Genomic DNA, 17,974 nt, shown 5'->3' with positions numbered 1-17,974 from the left:
TGGGCCACAATCTCAATAGAAAATAATCTACTTCTCTATCCATTAAACAAAGTTTTCTGAGTACCTACTGTGTTCCAGGTACTGTGCTAGGAAGTTATGAGTTATGTCTCATGTGGGAGACAGACAAAGATACAAAAAGGTATAATGATAAACTGAGATTTTCAATTCAACTGGGAATTTGGAATGTCAAGAAAGCACATAAAAAAAAAAAAAAGTCCTTAGAAAGCCTTTCAATGGAGCAAACCTGTTCCTGAGGAAGGAACATTGGTGCTGAGATGTAAAGGAAGGGTAGAAGCTACTGCTCCAAGGGAAAGAGAAAGTAATGGAAAGAGGCAGACATGTTCCCGGTAAAAGGAGCAGACTGTATGGTACCCATGGGGTGGGTGTGAGCAGCATACATTCAGGGAACAGAAAGCCAAGTATGGGGCTGTGGCTGACCAGCCAAGAACAGGTGTCAAACATGATGTAAGATGTGTAGGCAGGCAGATAATGGTGGATCTGTAGGTCACCTTAAAATTCTGCTTTTTCAACCAAAAGCAATTGAGCAGTCACCAAAAGGTTTAAAGCAAGGACAGAACAAGATTGAATTTGCTTGTTAAGTAATAATTCTGAGGGCCTTTTGGAACATAAATTGGGAAGTGATCAGAGTAGATTCTGGGAGACTTAGTTAAGAGGCTGTTGTAATTTCAGGCAAAAGAAGATCTTAGTTTGAACTATAAGCTACTCATTAAAATTGACTAATTAGCATCTTCTGAAAGCAAAGCTGCTCAAAGATTCGATTACTGACCTTCTCCCAATATTTCTCAATTGAACTATTATTCTCTCCTTCTCTCTGAGTGTTATTTCTCCTAGTGTTGGAAAGGACCTCTGAGATAATTAAGACCCATTGTCTTCAAATTGTTTTAGGGAAAAAAAAAATCACTTTATTTTCCCAAATGAGTTTTAGTTCAGAATTTCTATAGAGAAAAGAGTTGAAGAGCTCTTCTATTTAAAAGAGAGCAACATTGTTCACTATCAACCTGCACCCCACGCTTGCAGGGGTGACTTGAACTCAGGTCCCTTGTTTCCCAAACAATGTCCATTTCAACACATCTAGAGGCTAGACAATGATGTTTTAAGGACAAAAACACTGTTGGCTCGTAATCTTTAAATGCCTTCAAGCAGGGCTGGGAGATCAAGTGGTCAGTAAACATTTGTGGTATTGCACCAAAGCCAATGGATTTCAGCATTTCCCAACTTTATTTTGTGCTTATTTTCTTTCTCCCTTCCTACCTTCTTTCTTTTTTCCTTTTTCTCCCTCCCTCTTTTCTTCTTCCCTTGTTCACACCATCATTCCAACTTTCCTCCTTCCCTCCTTCTCCCTTTTGTAATAAGAGGTGATTTCTAAGATCAAGATGTAATTTTCAGTCTTGGTACTTGCCATCTGAACACCTAGTATCATCTAACCCTAGAATGGGTAAAATAGGGTAGAAGTTACAGGAACTCATCCTTCCTAAGTTTGAATCCTACCTTTTGCCTGATGTATAATCTTTACCAGGTCATTTAACATCTCTATGCCTTAATTTCCCCATTTATATCGTGGGATGAATCAGGGCTATCTCACAGGATTGTTCAGATGATTACATGAGGTGAAAGTCAGGATAGTGCTTGGTGCATGGTGAGTGCTTTGGAAATGTTATTTATTAAATGTTCACTTAGACCTGAACTTAGCTTCCTTTTTCTCCCTATGAGCTTGGTTTCAAGTTCACCTAGCCTGCATAGTCCCCTTCTATACAGCTCTCAGAATTGACTAGTCTACTCACCATCTATGGCTACCCTGATAGTGACCCTCTGAGGCAGTATGCAGAAATCATTACGTCTATTATACAGCTGAGAAAAACAAGGCTTACAAAGTCTCAGTGTCTAGTAATGGCAGTGAGAAAACTCAAAGTCTGTCTCCTGTCTTTTCCTCTTTTTAACTCTTCATAACTCAAGGATGTCCTGGTGAGATAATGCACAAAGACTTCCTTAAGGGTCCTCGCCTTCCCTTGATGTGTCCAACTACAATACCATGCCCTGACACAAGGGTCAATTCCCCTGTAAGCTAACAGAAGTCCATCATAGTGTCCCCACAATCTCACATGTAATTGCACACATGATGGGAATCCCATAAATATTTGGTTGGGTGTTTAATCCCCCATCAGCAGGGGTAGTCTGGTTTCAGCCTTGTTATTCTCATCTTAGCAAGTACTGGGCTTTGTAGGGTGGAAGGATCTCACTTATCATGGTGCATGTAAAACCTAGCCCATAGTAAATGCTCAGCACATTTACTATGTGCCTCAGTCGGCCTACACTGAGACAGGCCTCTTCCTGTGACCTCTAGGAAATGTGTCTACTTGGGAATCTGCTTGTATTTGACTTTATTCAAGGCTTCACAATTGCAGGTGACAGTCAGACTTATTCCAGATGTTTCCTGAATCTCAGGACACCAGACTTCTTCAATCCTAGTCCATACCTGCCCAACCTTGGTGAGCTTGCCCTGCCTTTGGCCTCAGCACACACTCACACCAGGAGGCCCCAACCACAGCACAGAACCCCTCTTTGAAGCTGCACACTGGTTAGAAAACAGGAGCTCTTGCTTCTCTACACAGGGGTCTTGACCAAGAATCCCACCAGTAGAAGCAGCAAGATAATTCTAATCCCATGTGACCTTGGATAAACTAGGTACATCTCTGCCTATCCTTGTTCCTTGTTCTATAAAATGGGTCCAACAGTATCTACTTCATGGTGATAGAATGAGGATCAGATAAAAAAAAATATATGCCATCATCCTCAACAGTTTGTCTCATTGCGTGATCACCATGTGATCGGAAATTTGCATGCAAATGTCAGTGTTTGGAAAAAAACAGTGAGAAGTAGCTATCATGGACTGAGTGTTTTCCATATGTCAGTCATCACGGGAAGTGCTTGATGTGGGTGTAAACATTTAATCCTCAAAATAAACCTATGACGTGGGCACTGTTATTAGTCCTATTTTATAGATGAGGAAATGGGGACTCAAGGATGTCAGTGACTTCCCCCAGAATAAAAACATAAGGTGACAGAGATGGGCTATCAATTGTGGCACTCCAATTCCAGAATCTTTACACACAGCCATCTCAGTTGCCTGTTAAAAGCAGTTGCTATTGGTATTGCTTTGTGATTGTTATTATTCATCTTATTTGCCCTCTATCTGGTACAGTCATCTCCATCTCCAAGGTACTCATTTTCTCCTATGAACTTAATTTCAAAAAAAAAAAAAAAAGAACTCCCCCGAATCCCTGCAATGAATTACATCTCCCAGCATTCGGATCTTCCACCTGGGCTAGGTTTTTGGTCAACTGTATATGGTGAAAGAATAGAAGAGTGCCTCATTATCAAGCTACGTGAGTGAAAGAATTTGTTTAATTCATGTATGATGCTTGGAGTTTAGAACATAAAGCACCTTTCTCTCTTTTTATCTCTCTTTCTTCTTTCCATTTCACTGTGTCAGGTACTTTACTAGGATCTTAAATTTTTAAAATCTTAATCCTCATACTAAACCTGAAGGTAAGTCATTATCCCATTTTGCAAATGAGGTACAGGCACTTACACAAAGCCCTATGGCTGGTAAGTGACAGGATACAGCCAGGATTTCCACCCATCAATGTGCAGCCAATGCCCTCGGCTCCTTCCTTCTCCTGTCCTGCTGTAACACCACCCCTCTGTGAGATGAGTAAAAGACTTCCGTGGCACCTGTTGCATTAATGGCACCTGCTCAGAGCATTCTGTCTCCTACAGAGTTCAACAAGCAGACAAACTGAAGCTGAGCAATCAGTTCATTTGCAAATACAAACTTGCTCAGCTAGAGGTGGCCCAAGGTTCCCAGTGTTAGCACCTCTGTCTGACACTGCTCCATGGCCGACAGGTGCCCCGTCGGTGTGAGAAATGCTCATTAGAGCCTCTGATTCAGGTGTCAGGAAGCAGCCCACAGCAAGGCCAAGGAAGTCCAGCTGTCCCGGAAGCCCTCAGAGTCTCATTTCCATTGTTCCCACTCCTGTTGCTGCAACATTCAATGCTCCTAGATGAATATAATTGAGTGACTTGCCCGTGGCGGCATTCCAGGCATCCTCTCCAGGTAAATGCAGGAAGGATGTGAGGATTAGGGTAAGCTTTCTCATCTCAGGAGAACAAGGACATCACCCAGAGTTCTTTATTTGAAGGTCCCAGAGGTGACAGCATATTTCTAGCTATTGACACCTAACAACTTGCACAGGAGGAGCAGAGACTTATTCACAAAAGTGGACACCTGTGCTCACAAAAGAGAAGTGACTTGTCAAAGGTGACACAGATTACTAATGGTGGGGCATAATCTCAAAATCAGGCTCCCTGACTCTGCCCGGGTGTTCTTCCCAATACCCCATTCTGTCCCTTGTTCCTCCGTTCTAATGCCTGTCCAGGTACTCTCCTGGAATCTTCCTGAGTCTTCTCCACAGCTGGCATGTCAAGTGATGCCAGGCTCTGGAGATTCTTCTTATTTTTAATATACATGCCTGCTCAGTGCCTTTGGACTTGGACACTGCACTCCCTTCTCTGAAGTGGCAATTAACAAAACTGACAGATGCATCTGTTTGAAGCCTGGTAACAGCTCAGTGTTTCTCTCCTCAATCAGATTTGCATTCAGCATCATTAGTCCTTAGGATGCACAGTTTCTTGACCTAAGTGTCCAACCCCGATCTACCTTTAGGGAGTTATGGGCTGAATTACCACCCCTCCCCAGTTCCATTGTTCGGGTCCTGAACTCCCAGTACTTCAAAACATGAATGCATTTGCAGACAGAGTCTCTAAAGTAGTAAAAGAGGTTAATACAGGTAGCACCTAATTCAGTATGACTGGTGTCCTTTTAAGGAGATTAGGACACAGATGCATTCAGAGGAAACACCTCATGATGACACAGGAAGAAGAGTGTCATCTACAAGTCAAAGAGAAAGACCTCAGAAGAAACCAACCTGCCAACATCTTGATCTTGGACTTCTGGCTGTCAGGATTGTGAGAAGATAAACCTCTGCTATTTAAGCCACTGGTTCTGTGCTACACAGTTATCTCAGTCTTTGCAAACTGAAACAAACAGGTACGTTCTCCTGCAGACCAGCAGGACCCCTCAGTACTCCTGCTGTAAAAGATGTCTTTCTCACATTGCACACTGTATTCATTTCGGGTCCCCTGTCTCATGCTGGTCATGTGGCAGATGACTGATGGATCAAAGAGAAGACTGCTTTTAGAGATACATTCATGGTAGCACTGGGGGCATCCGTTGCACATGACAAGAAAGCCATTTTGTAAGTGGACCCCATTGTTAGTGCCAGGTTCAGCAGCTCTGTAACAAGCAAGACTGGCAGAAAAAATCTACTTGATTCACAAAATAATTATTGCAAACCAGGTACAAGCCACAGGCTCAGAATAGGAAGGACTGGAGGAATCAGAAATGAATACATATAAGGATAGGGAAACCATTTCAAAATAGGGGAAAAGAGAGGAAAAGACACCTAAGAAAAGTGATATTACATAATGGGAAATGAGAAGAAGCCTTCTGTATTGGCTGATACAATTATACAAGACATCGCAGGGAAGGCAGCATTAGCTCTGAGTCAGAAAGATGAGAGGAAGGAGGTACATGGACAGGATGGTTAGGTTGGAGGGTCTGCCTTAAAGGATCCAGTGGGTTTTAAATCCTGAGTGCCAGCAGAGCAGGTGTTGAGAGCATAAGATGCAGGTGGACTCCTGTCTCTTCCCTTTACATGAAGTTTGCCAGTGTCCTTTGAAGTTAGTGAATTCTTTGTTCTGGAGACCTCCTTGCACAACAGTACCCACTACCCGGCTAGGGTAATCAAGCATGTCTTCAGACGTGTCCAAATGCCCCTGGGGAAAAAAATCACTCTTGTTTGAGAGCCACTGATTTACACTGTAGCTTTGAACCAATTACTTGGTTTCTTTGGCTTTGAACTTCAGTTTCCAAGACTGTACAAGAGGGCAGCAAATTTATATATGTAACACACACACACACACACACACACACACACACACACACAGGTACATACAGCTGATGAAGCCTGAAAAGTGAGTTTGTCTTGGCTCATTCTTTTCAACAGTGGACTTCTATTTTAATAAATTGAAAGCTAGATCCTCACACATGAAATGAACAAAAGCAGAGCTGCTCCTGATGAATCAGGGTGGTGAACCCTCACCACTAACTTCCTGCTGTCCTGCAATGTCCTCATAGAAACCCTGGAGTCACCACTACAAACAACTCCCAGGAGCAAACCTGAAATTCCCTGGGAGAATGGTCTGAAAGACCCAGATCTGCATCCTGGCTCCCTTCTTGTGTGTGCCTGAGAGGCAGTGAGCCCTAACTCTGTGAAGGCATGTGCCCTGTCCTCTCTATTCCCCCCATCCATCTGAACACCTGGTCCATCCAGGGCAGGGATAGGCCTCGGAGAGGCAAGTGAGGCAGCTAGGCTCTTAAGGAGGCACGTGCTCTTAGGTGAGGACCCCCTCAGGGACCTGGCCACTGAGGCCTCCTTAAATGATTAGCTATAGGTGTCCCATTTATCTCATTTCACTCCAGACTCTGATGAAAACTCCTCAATAAATAAGTTGGCTGACTAATCAGTTAACCCAACACTTTTACTATTAAGATGGGAATGTTAAAATCTACATTGTCACATAATTTTAAAATTAAATAGATACTACTTTTGAAGCCACCAGAATAAGGTCACATAGCTGTTAGGGCTGGTGTTACTTCTCTTCCTCAGTCCGATGAATCAGAAAGGAGCCGAAGGCTAGAAGTTCGTGGTGCAATTTCTTTTAGCAGCTCTGGGAGACTGGTTCTAGGACTGCCATGGATATCAAAATCAATGGATGCTCAAATGCCTTATACAAAAGGCAGTGATATTTGCACATAATCTATGCATATCTTCCTGCATTCTTTCAATCATTTCTAGGTTACTTGTAATTCATAATACAATGTAAATGCTATGTAAATCGTTGTGGTACTGTACTGTTTAGGGAATAATGACAAGAACAGAAGTTTCAACATGTTCAGTACAGATGCAATTTTTTCCCCAAATATTTTCGATTCAGGGTTAGTAGAATTTGTGGATGCAGAACGTGTTGATTTGGAGAGTCAACTGTATGTTCAGGAACCCATACGAAATCCAGTATGGCCAGAGCCAGGGGTGAGAAGCCAGAGGCATTGCTGATCTGAACCACAGGAGACCTTGCTAACCACCCCAGATGCACCATCTGCATTGCATTTCCCTCTGCAATAAGCAGACGTGATCTCAGAAACACCAGGTGCCCGACGGGTGCCTGTGGAACCGAGGTGGGGCAGCACATACCTCTCTCTAGGCAGCTGGTGGTTGGGGTTGTGGCGGCAGCGTACACTGAGGCCAAAGAGCTTGCGGGCAGTGCGCTGGATCTTTTGCCTCTGAGCCTCTGTGGTGCTCTGCAGGAGCTTGTAGCGGTTCTGCAGGTCCCAGTCATTGCCCCAGTGCTGGTGGATGCTACCGATGGTCAGAAAGTGGTTGCTGGGGAGACGCTTCATAAATGACTTAAACTCATCTAGCAGGAGACAAAGGTCAAGAGAGAAGGGCTAAGCATGACCACACCCATCAGAAGCCTCTAACAAAGCCCTGCCTCTTAATGCAGAAGGTTTGCAAATGAAACCAAGTTGTCCAAGACCCATGCAGCACTGCACAAGTCTGCTTTCCTGCGAGGCAGGCAAAAGCCACTGTGCTTTTTAATGACATGCAACCTCATGTTGCATCCTTGTTTAAGACAGGCTTTCCCAGACTTCTACATTGGAATGCCAACTTTAGGAAAATATTCACATCTCATTTGCACGTATACTCAACATTATCTTTGAATCAAATCACCACAGTTAAAAAATTAAAAATTAAAATTTAATTTAAAAATTAAAAATTGAAGCAAAACTTTTTTATGTAATTCAACATTGAAAATCACTATTGCAAGCCTTCAGTAGAATGGTAGCTATAAAAATAAACTTGAAGAAAACAATATGAATAGATTCTAGTCAGATACTGTTGCCTGCTAAGTGATCAAAACCTTATGCCTTTCTTCATTTTAAAATATAGAAAATTAGCATGTGTTAGAGAGGTGTTAAAGGCATATTAGCACGAAACGGAAAATTTCTCTTTGATGTAATATGAAGGTTTGACAGACCTGAAACGGATGATCCTCCCCATTCGGATGCACAAGAGTTATGTGAAGTTGAATCTATCATCTCACATTTTGAAAACCCCAGCTTAAGGGATGGTGACAACAGGTGGTGGTGCATGCCTATGATCCTGGTGGCTCAGGAGGCTGAGCCAGGAGGATCACAAGTTCAAAGTCAGCCTCAGCAACTTCGTGAGACACTGTCTCAAAATAAAAAATACAGGGCTGGGGCTGTAGCTCAGTGGTAGAGCACTAGTCTAGCATGAGGTACTGGATTCAATCCTCAGCACCACATAAAAATAAATTAAATAAAGGTATTGTGTCCATCTACCACTAAAAATTATTTTAAAATAAAAAAATTTAAAAATTTAAAAATAAATATAAAAGGGATGGGGATGTGGTTCAGTGGTTAAGTGCCCCTGGGTTCAATCTCCAGTACAAAGAGAGAGAGAGAGACAGAGGGAGAGAGAGAGAGAGCGGGAGGAATGGCACAGGTAGAAATATGGTGACAAACTCTTGGGGCTCTTGTGTCCTTTAGGTGAAGGTTTCCATCTCGGTTTGTGATGTTGAGTTTCAGAACATCATCATGGGCTACAATTTGACACACTTTTAAAAATGATGTAGTTTGGTTCTCCATCAGGGATTGGAAAACTGAAGCCCATGGTGGGAATATGATTTTCTGAATATAATCCATCTGACGAGCCACAAGAGCCAGGTCCAAAACCTGATATCCGCTTGCTAGTCTAACACTTCCCTCACACCAGCCCCACCATCTACCTCCAACTACTGGGAAAATTAAAGACTTAAAGAACTGATGATTTTTCAGGAGAAAAGGTCAGTTCTTGGATTAAAATATATATATTTTATATATATATATATATATATATATATATATATATATATATAATCTTTATAAGGTGGGGCCTAGTGGGAGGTGTTTGGAGATATTTCTTTTTTTTTTACTTTCCACCATCATAAGATGAAGAGGCCTCATGTACCAGACATTTCCGCCATGATGTACTTGATCCCAAAACAATAGGCCAAGTGGTGATGGCTAGAAGTCTCTAAATCCATGAGTCAAATATAAAACCTTTTCTCCTTTAAGTTGATTATCTCAGGTATATTGTCACAGTAATGGAAAACTGAATAACATTACAAGAGAACTCAGAGTTCTGCACTGATTGACTTGTTTAATGAGCTGCCTGGAGGTAGGAGGCCACCCCTAATGACCCATGCTCTCTCTGCCAGCCTCACTTCCGTGGAAGACACATAGCTCATTGTATAGAGAGTTCTGTTAACCTCAAAGGGGTAACAGCCCTTTCAATGAACTCAAATTAAGATTTGATAGGAAAACAGAATTTAAAGTTTCATGTTTTAAGTTTCTTGACTAAAAGGAGAAGAGATTCTCCTCAAAAGACGCAAGTACAGACCTTATTTTCTAGAAAATAGGTCCTGTTGGCTACCCTCCAAATTACCAGAGGCTGAGGCATTAGGGTGAGAGTTGAAAATGAGCAGAAGGAACACATTTCAGCACAAGTCAAAGACCCAAGTATGAATGACTGAATCTATGTTAATGGTCAAAACCATTTCGGATGGATATAATTGCAGGGCATCTAGAGGAAACATGTGCCTTATGGAGAGAAAGTGCAACATAAATCATCTCCTTATCCTGCAGCATCTAAACTTTCTGGTTCCTCACCCACCCACTCAAAGTGGTTTCTGTTCCTTGGGAATTAAAGTTCCTGACTGCTAGAGAATACATCCTACATTCCTCTCTGCTTTTTAGCAATCAGTAAAATTTCTTTGCAAAAGCATTTTATCAAATGCTTTTTTCATTTGAGACCAAATAATCATCATAATACGTTTTCATCATGAACCTCTTTCATGGATTCCCCGGATTTTAAATAGACTCATGGGCGCAGGTTCGTGGGCCTCCACAGATCCAGTCGAGCTGCCCGACCCTGTGAAAGCAGAATCCCTGATGACTCCTGTGCTCCCAGTGCCGGACGGGGGCTCGGAGTTCACAGAAACCAGTCATTTTCAAATGCTGCTCCATGAAGCTCTGCTTTTATCTGTGGTACACAGTGGCTCCAAGGTAAGATTTTGTTTGATCAAAGGGTTTTTTGGGCTAAAGACTTTCATAAATTCAAATATTAAAAATACAAACATGTCCTCTCATTTATCAGATGAGGGAACTAAGGCCTGGGGGGTAAAGCAGAATTAATAAGTTGCAAAAGCTGCTGTGAGCACTGGATTTGGAATCAGGGATTCCATTACCAAGGCTGTCAGTTACTAACTGCGTAACCTTGGGGAAGATTTGAGTCTTCGTGTCCTCTCTGCTCTGTAAGATGGAAATACCACCGCTTTCACGCAGCTGTTTTTAACAGATTTAAGGTTTGTGATGTTAGAAGCATTAATGCCCTATACACAGGTCCATTCGTTTAATAAATGTTTGAGCACTATTATATGCTAACTACCTACTTGGCATCTCTTCCTGGAAATGCTACGATTCTCAAGCTTATCATGACTAAAATTGAGCATGTTGTCTCGTCTCCAAACCTTCCAAGGTGTTCTAGCTCAGTGAGGGGTACCACTATCCGGCAACTTAACTAACAGGCATATCTAAACAAGGCTTCTCAACATTGTCTCAGTGCCTTTTCTCTTCAACTACATATCCAATACCACATCAAACCCTGCTACTCTTCCCTTCTAACTATCTGCATCTCTGAACATTTCTGTCTTATGTTGGTATCACCTCCTACTCCACATCACAGGTCACCTTGTACATCCCCCTCTGCCTACTTGCTCCTTTGGATCCTGAACTACAGTCAGATGCTTAGACTTCTTCTCTTCTTCAATGTGGCCTTTCCTAGCTGTACTGGTCACATGAACTCCCCACTCAATGTGGTATGCTGACTGCAGCTTCTCCTTCTCTATGCATGGACACTTGAAATGTCAACCACTTGTATGGTTGCAATGTTAATGCCTGACTTTCGGACAAAACTCAAAAGTTTCACAAAGGCAGAGTCAACTTTAGACCTTAGCCCACTTTATGACTTTGGGTGACTGATGTTCCTCCACTGTGACTCATTTTTCTGAACCATAAAAATCAGGAAATAACTAAATTACTAGAAAAGTGACTGACAGTCTTGACAATCTGTGATGCTTTGAATATATATGTGTGTGTGTATGCATATATCGATACACACTGCATATACATATACTTACATACATACATATGCATGTTTATTTACACACACACACACACACACACACAGACCAAGAATCAATATGTCTGGATTTGACTCTCCATTCTCCAGAGGTTTCATAAGTGATCTTACTCTGTCTTCTGAGGACAACAGAGACAGTATATCATGTGACCACAAACTGGACTATGCTATTCATTATTTCATCCAGTGGAGATTTACTGAGTTCCTACTACATGTCAGCTGCTATACCTGACTCTGGACCCTCTTAAGTGACAGTCAGGGTCTCTGAATTTTCCCTCACAGTGATCCTAATTCCCCTTAGCTGAGGCCCCTCTTGCAGGCTTTGCTAAGGGTCACTCACACAGTAGGCTGACTGAGGCTCTGTACCTGAATTCTCCAGGTCCTTATATGCTTCGGCCCATGACTTGGCCATATTGGCCAGTGTGTATTCCAGGATCTGAATGTCGGTGACGGGGCAGTTGCACTGAGGGAACTCCTCAGCACACTGGCATCGACACTGGCTGCTCTGGCACACATACTCCCCCTCGCCATTGCACATGATGTAGCTCAAGGCCGACTGGACAAACTTCTCTTGCAGATACTGAGGGAAGATTATCTGAAGACCTGTTTGAGAACAGCAAGAAGGGGAAACAGAAAGGTTAAAAAAGGTGTTTCATTAACAGTTTCCAAAGGTGATACACAGGAATCTAAAGCCGCTAGATTTTTCCCTGTGTATTGAAACCAGACTATTTCTGGGCCTATGGAGGTCCAGACAGGGCATCACCAGCCAGGCCTCCAGTTACTTTACTTCTACTTCAACTTCTCAGGTCATGACCTTGGTCATCTCTGAAATGTACACTCTATTCCGTTATATTAGTACTGAGACTACAGCAGATCTGATATGTACCTTTTTTCCATTTGGGGAGAAAATCTTCATTGAAAGCAGAATACTATTGTTTATCTTTCTTTATTTCCTTCATTTATTTTCTTTCCCTTTCTTAAAATATTTATGAACCCTATTTATGAAGAACAAGACTTGAGCTGGGCACCGTCTATGGAGATTAAAAAAGAAAAAAAAAAAAAAACACAATCTTTGCCCTAGAGGAGTTTCCAATATAATCAGCAGAGCTAGATAGCAGATGCACATCACCACAACAGCTCTGTAGACCTATAGCAGAGGCAGCCATGGGAAGCACGGGGCAGCAGAAGACTGCAGGTAACATGGCTTGGGTGGCAGGGACACCTGTGCAGGGGACATGATTTGGGCTGGCTGAAAACAAGCAAGAGAGTGCCATGTTAGAACAGGAAAGGCATTCCAAACAGTGAAACAGAAAGAGCAAAAACATAACAGATGAGTCTGGAGCTCGGGATGAAGGAGGTGAGCTTGGAGGGAAGCAGGTAGAGGGCTGTGGGAAAACAGGTTGTAGAGAGGCCAGAGTGCAAAGGGCTTTAGAATAAACTGAGGATGTGGGTTTCCTCTTGTGGGTCGTGGTACGTGATGATAGACTTCAAGAGTGAGAGTGATGCAACGAGGACGAAAATATTTAATATGCTTATGGATCATAAAACTAAAATACCAGTAGGAAGGACAGCGTCTCTTCTTTGCTCTAAAACTGAAGATACAGAGGACCTCCAAGTAGTTAGTCCACGGTTTTAGGATGTGTACTCTTGATTGCATGGCATGATCTTTACACTGTATTTGAATAATCAAAGTCTTAATCCTGAGAGCCAGTGATGGAGGTGGATCTAAGTGGGCACGGCCAGCACTCTGCTACCTTGAAATGTCAGCACAGCACACTTTATTCCCTATGCAGCCCCGACAGAAGGACGACTCTGGAGTGACTCAACTCATTAAGGCATCTTCACCTTGGATGGCTTTCTCCAGCTCATCTGAAGCTGCTAACAGCTTTAGCCTCCAATATATACGGGTGTAACCGTATCCAGCTTGTAGGAGAGAATCATATTCTTATTTGGATTGCTCTGTTTTATCATTCATGCTTCAGAGATACCCCCTAATCCTACTCATCAGGGACTTGCTGAATACACTTGGCACACGCTCTGCCTTGCTACTACACAGTGCGTTTCTAGAGTTTGTCTTTCCCTCTTGTTCCTTCAAATTATGTGTGTTTGTGTGTGTGTGTGTGTGTGTGTAGTTATATGTGATGAAAATATATATATATAAAATAATAATCCCCATCACTTGAACCCGTCCTGGTATAGCAGGTAAAATGTCAGCAGGGCACGGTGGGAAAGAGGAGTGTGAGTCCAGCATGCCTCATGGCGGGAAGCCACAGTAGTAGTTAAGAGCTGGTCATCACACCTGTCCTGTCCCTCTTACTACAAAAGTACTCTCAGACAAGTTATTCAGCCTCTAAGCCCCAATTCCTTTCGTGTTCAGATAGAGAACACTGTAATACCAACATCAGAGGAATGTTATGAAGACTTAAAGAAAGATCCCTACAAATTTTCTGGAACATTCCTGGGCACGCAAACAATACATTATCTCTTTCCTATTTTTGATGTGATGAAGAAGATGACGATGATTTGATGATGATGTCACGACTATGATTAAATTTTTGAGGGTCCAACAGAACCTTCAGGATAAATGGAAGAACAATAGCTGCAGGTATTTAATCGGAAAAGGAGCATTTTCAGAAATTGGTCTTTAGTGGTTGGGAGAGCCATCCCAGGGAGGAGGGTTCAGAATTCAGTGCCTATTGAACCAGAGGGCTGCCCGGGAAGGTACATACGCCATCTCCAAGGAAGTTTCTAATGGACAGAACTATACAGCTGCACAACAGTCTGCCGCAAAGCTGGTAAGCTCCATACCCATGAGGAAGGGGTTCGTGCGAGATTGATTGCTTGGAAAGACTATTGCACAGGGGTATGATACCAAAGTCAGAAGGTCGGGCAGAACAAATCAAATTGTAAAGTCCCTTCTAAACTTGAGCCTACAGTTCTTCCAGAGTATGCATTATTGAGTCATTTTATCTGTATCACCATTTTCTCTTCCAAAGCACAATTTATTTTTAGCTGATTCCAATCCCCCGTAGGCAACTGGGTCTATGGATTGGGGTTAAGTTTCTGTTGCTTAGAGGAACTCTACAGACTATATTCTCAGTCCCATTTTTCTAGCTTGCTCATCATTTTCTTTCTCCCTTTTGTAGGGGATAAAATATTCTATTCTTGGTCCCAGCCCAAAAGGAATGTGGGGAGAGCATTTTTAGAAAATTGCGTCAAATCATTTCTCCATTTGGCAAGGATACAAAAGGCAGTCTTACCTACCCCATTTAATGCAACTGAAAACAGATGAAGTTTGGGGTTGGGGGTTTTCTGGGAGCAGCTGAAACACAAAACTGGCTGCTCTTTAAAAATGGAAACTCAGAACATGCCGAGTTGTCTCTGAGGCAGAATCTCCTGGGCAATTTCAAAAGAGAATAATGAAGACATAGCAATTAAAAAGCACTTTTCTGCAAAATGTCATTACTGTTTAAAGTTACATAACCATTTCTACGGCAGCGGAGGTTCACACAGCAGTCACAGCCAGAGTCGTCTCCCGATGACCTGTGTCCAACAAAGAGGCCCATTGCTGACCTCCTAGATTGGCACCCGAATCCTGCCGGCTTCAATGGGAGTCATAAATAATTTGGAGGGGGATTTGGCCTGTGGAACCAGTGTTGAAAGATATACAGCTGCCGGCTGGGGTGGAATATTCTGTCCCCATGGTTCCCAAAGACACACACATACACAGGGAAAGGAAAACTGAGAAAATTAGAGAGAGAAAGGCCGCCATTATTGCCAAGCATATAAATTTGCCTCACAAAACCCAGGAAGGCAATGGTTGAGAGCTGCATTTGAACACCAGCTCACCCACACAGAACATATGGAATATTTTCCCTCCAATCTCATTAACTTTTTAAAAGATCTTGTTATACTTTAAAGCTGAATGCATCACTCCTTCCCCTAAGCTGTCTTCCCTCCTTTTCCTGACTCTCGCTCCATCCCCCTTGGTCCTTGCCCCCATCCCACCTTCAATACATACATCTTGCAGCATGCTCTGTGTTTTGTAGACAGTTCTTGCGTGCTGAGATCATATTTCTCTCTCTCTCTCTCTCTCTCTCTCTCTCTCTCTCTGTCACAGGATGGGCCACCTCTATGTCCTTGCCTGCCTCCTTTGTATCGCTGAACAGTCTCTTCTTTACTCACAACACACTAGGCACTCTGCCATTTTCTTGGTCCTTCCAACGTGTCTGCATTGTTCCTCTTAGAGTCTTGGCTCTTGCTCTTCCCAGTACCCGGAATACCCTTTCCACATATTTCTGCATGGTGTCCTTGTGGTAAAGTGCAAACTTTCCCAGAGTACCCAAATTGAAATATCTTTCTGTTTTCTTTAAAAGAATTAAATGCTGGCTTATGTTATTTTATAAGTTTGTTGTTTTTTCCATCTCCTCCATTAAAGAATGAATTTGGGGAGGAAAGGGACTATCTATCCAGTACAGATCCCAGAGTGTAAATGAGGCAAAGCCCTCATTAGACTTTGGGACTGGTAGAATTGAAAATTAGGTGACCTGTCCAAAACTCCCCTAAGTAAAGGAACAGAAGGAGAACAGAATGAGAACTCAAATTCAGAAAATCAGACTGAACTTTTTTTATGTATTTTTAAATTTTTTTTGCTTTGGTACTAGGGATTAAAGTTAGGGGTGCCCAGCCTCTGAACCATATTCCTAGGCCTCTTTGTTTTTTTTGTTTGTTTGTTTGTTTTGTTTGTTTTTTGAATTTGAGACATAGTCTAGCTAAGTTGCTGAGACTGGCCTTGAACTTGGGATCCTCCTGTCTCAGTCTCCTGAGTTCTAAAACAATCGAAGTTCCTTCCACCTCTCCAAGGGGAAACAGGTTCTAAGATGAACTCCTGGCTCAATATTCCATGGCAACCCCAGCACACAGCAACCTGGCAATGCCTTAGGCTCTCTGAAACTCAGGATTTGCTTGCCTATAATTTTGAAATACCAACCTCTGGACTTACTAATGAGGGGAGAAAATACATAAACCACACTTAAACCACAAGCTTCCTGCTATGGACTGGAAGTTTCTGGCCCTCAATCAATTCATATGTGGAAACCCTGACCTCGTTGGTAGGGTTGCAATTAGGGGAGGATGAGCTCACAAAAGAGGGGATTCCACCCTGGGATTAGGACCCTTAAAGAAGAGACCATGGAGTTGATTCCTGTCTATTAAGCAAAGCCCAAGTAAGCACACAGTGAGAAGGCGGCTGATTGCAAGCCATGAAGCTGAGCCTACCAGTCACCATTCCTGCTACCCCGTGACATCAGCCTCTTTGTCCCCCAGAAGTGTGACAAATAAAGGTCTTTTGTGCAAGCTGCAGTGTTTGTTACACCAGCCCGAGCATGCTAAGACATAATTAGATGTGCCATAACACATCAGATCATGATCCATTCCAGGAACCAAACTGGAGCACTTCCTTGGAAAGCCTTCTTAATGATAAATAGTCTTTAGGGGATAGATAGTCCCCTGGAAGAATAATCTAGAAAGTGGACAAAGCAGGGGAAAGGACTCAACAACAGAATGCCTTCCAGTTGAGAACTAACCTGGTCATCGCCTTCCTTTCTGATTAAGAATCATCTCTGTCAGGTGCGGGGCACACCTGTAATCCCAGTGGCTGAGGCAGAGGGATGCGGGGCTGCAAGATGGAGAGTTCAAAGCCAGCCTCAGCATCTTGGTGAGGACCTAAGCAATTTACTGAGCCCTTGTCTCAAAATAAAAAATAAAAAGGGCTGGGATGTGGCTCGGTGATTAAGTACCCCTGGGTTTGATACCTGGTATCAAAAAAAAAAAAACAAAATTTTTTTTCAACCACTTTTATGTGTGTGTTTGCCTCCATGTTCCCTAGACAAAAAGTGGTTCTTGAGTCTAAAAGGAGATGAAAACTCTGAAGGTAAGAATGGCACAGAGTAGAGATCAGGAAGTGCATTAGAGGAAAAGCATTCATTATCACAAAAAAAGGTTAAGCCTTGTTCATTACAGGTAGGGATATTTTTCTTGTTTTTTTTTGTTGTTGTTGTTGTTGTTGTTTTCAAAAACAAAAAAAATGGAGCTCACTGTGTTGTTCAGTTTCAGCCACTGAGGGACATTCAAGGAGCAGAAGAACTTTCAGGGAGCTCATGCATTGGACCCTGCAGACCTCCTTGCCACCCCCCATACTGCTGTCTAAAGCAGTCAGCTGGTTCGCTGACCACACTCGTGAGGCTGGGGGCCATTGCACATCTGGAAAACAAGCTCGATCGACAGAAGTTGCAGGTGCACTGCACACATAGGATCACAGTCCGGTTGCCATCTTGGAGTCGCATCCTCCTCTTGCTGACAGGACGTCTTAGCTTCCTCCTCCTTCCTTCAAAATCATGCATGGGGAATTGGAGGAGACAGAGGGGAGGTGTACCACATTTCACACGTGCTTCCTGTCTTCTCACTGAACAGAGGGGCTATTCGCAGATTCAAAACCAAAGCACACAATTTGA

The 17,974-nt window shown here is 42.8% G+C and overlaps 1 protein-coding gene across 1 annotated transcript in view; it reads right to left on the bottom strand.

Moving 5' to 3' along the window:
• Positions 1-17,974, bottom strand: part of Brinp1 (BMP/retinoic acid inducible neural specific 1) — a 171,548-nt gene that overhangs the window by 19,279 nt on the left and 134,295 nt on the right. The window contains exons 6-7 of the mRNA XM_047525019.1: positions 11,829-12,065; positions 7,395-7,617 (exon numbers count right to left, since the gene is read on the bottom strand). Of these exons, the coding sequence (XP_047380975.1) occupies positions 7,395-7,617; positions 11,829-12,065 (460 nt within the window). The remainder of the gene's footprint in view (positions 1-7,394; positions 7,618-11,828; positions 12,066-17,974) is intronic.

This window comes from Sciurus carolinensis, chromosome 14 (genome assembly GCF_902686445.1).
Source record: "Sciurus carolinensis chromosome 14, mSciCar1.2, whole genome shotgun sequence".
Lineage (NCBI taxonomy): Eukaryota > Metazoa > Chordata > Mammalia > Rodentia > Sciuridae > Sciurus > Sciurus carolinensis.
The sequence above is the reverse complement of the archived record's forward strand: the minus strand, read 5'-3'. Positions and strand labels throughout refer to the sequence as shown.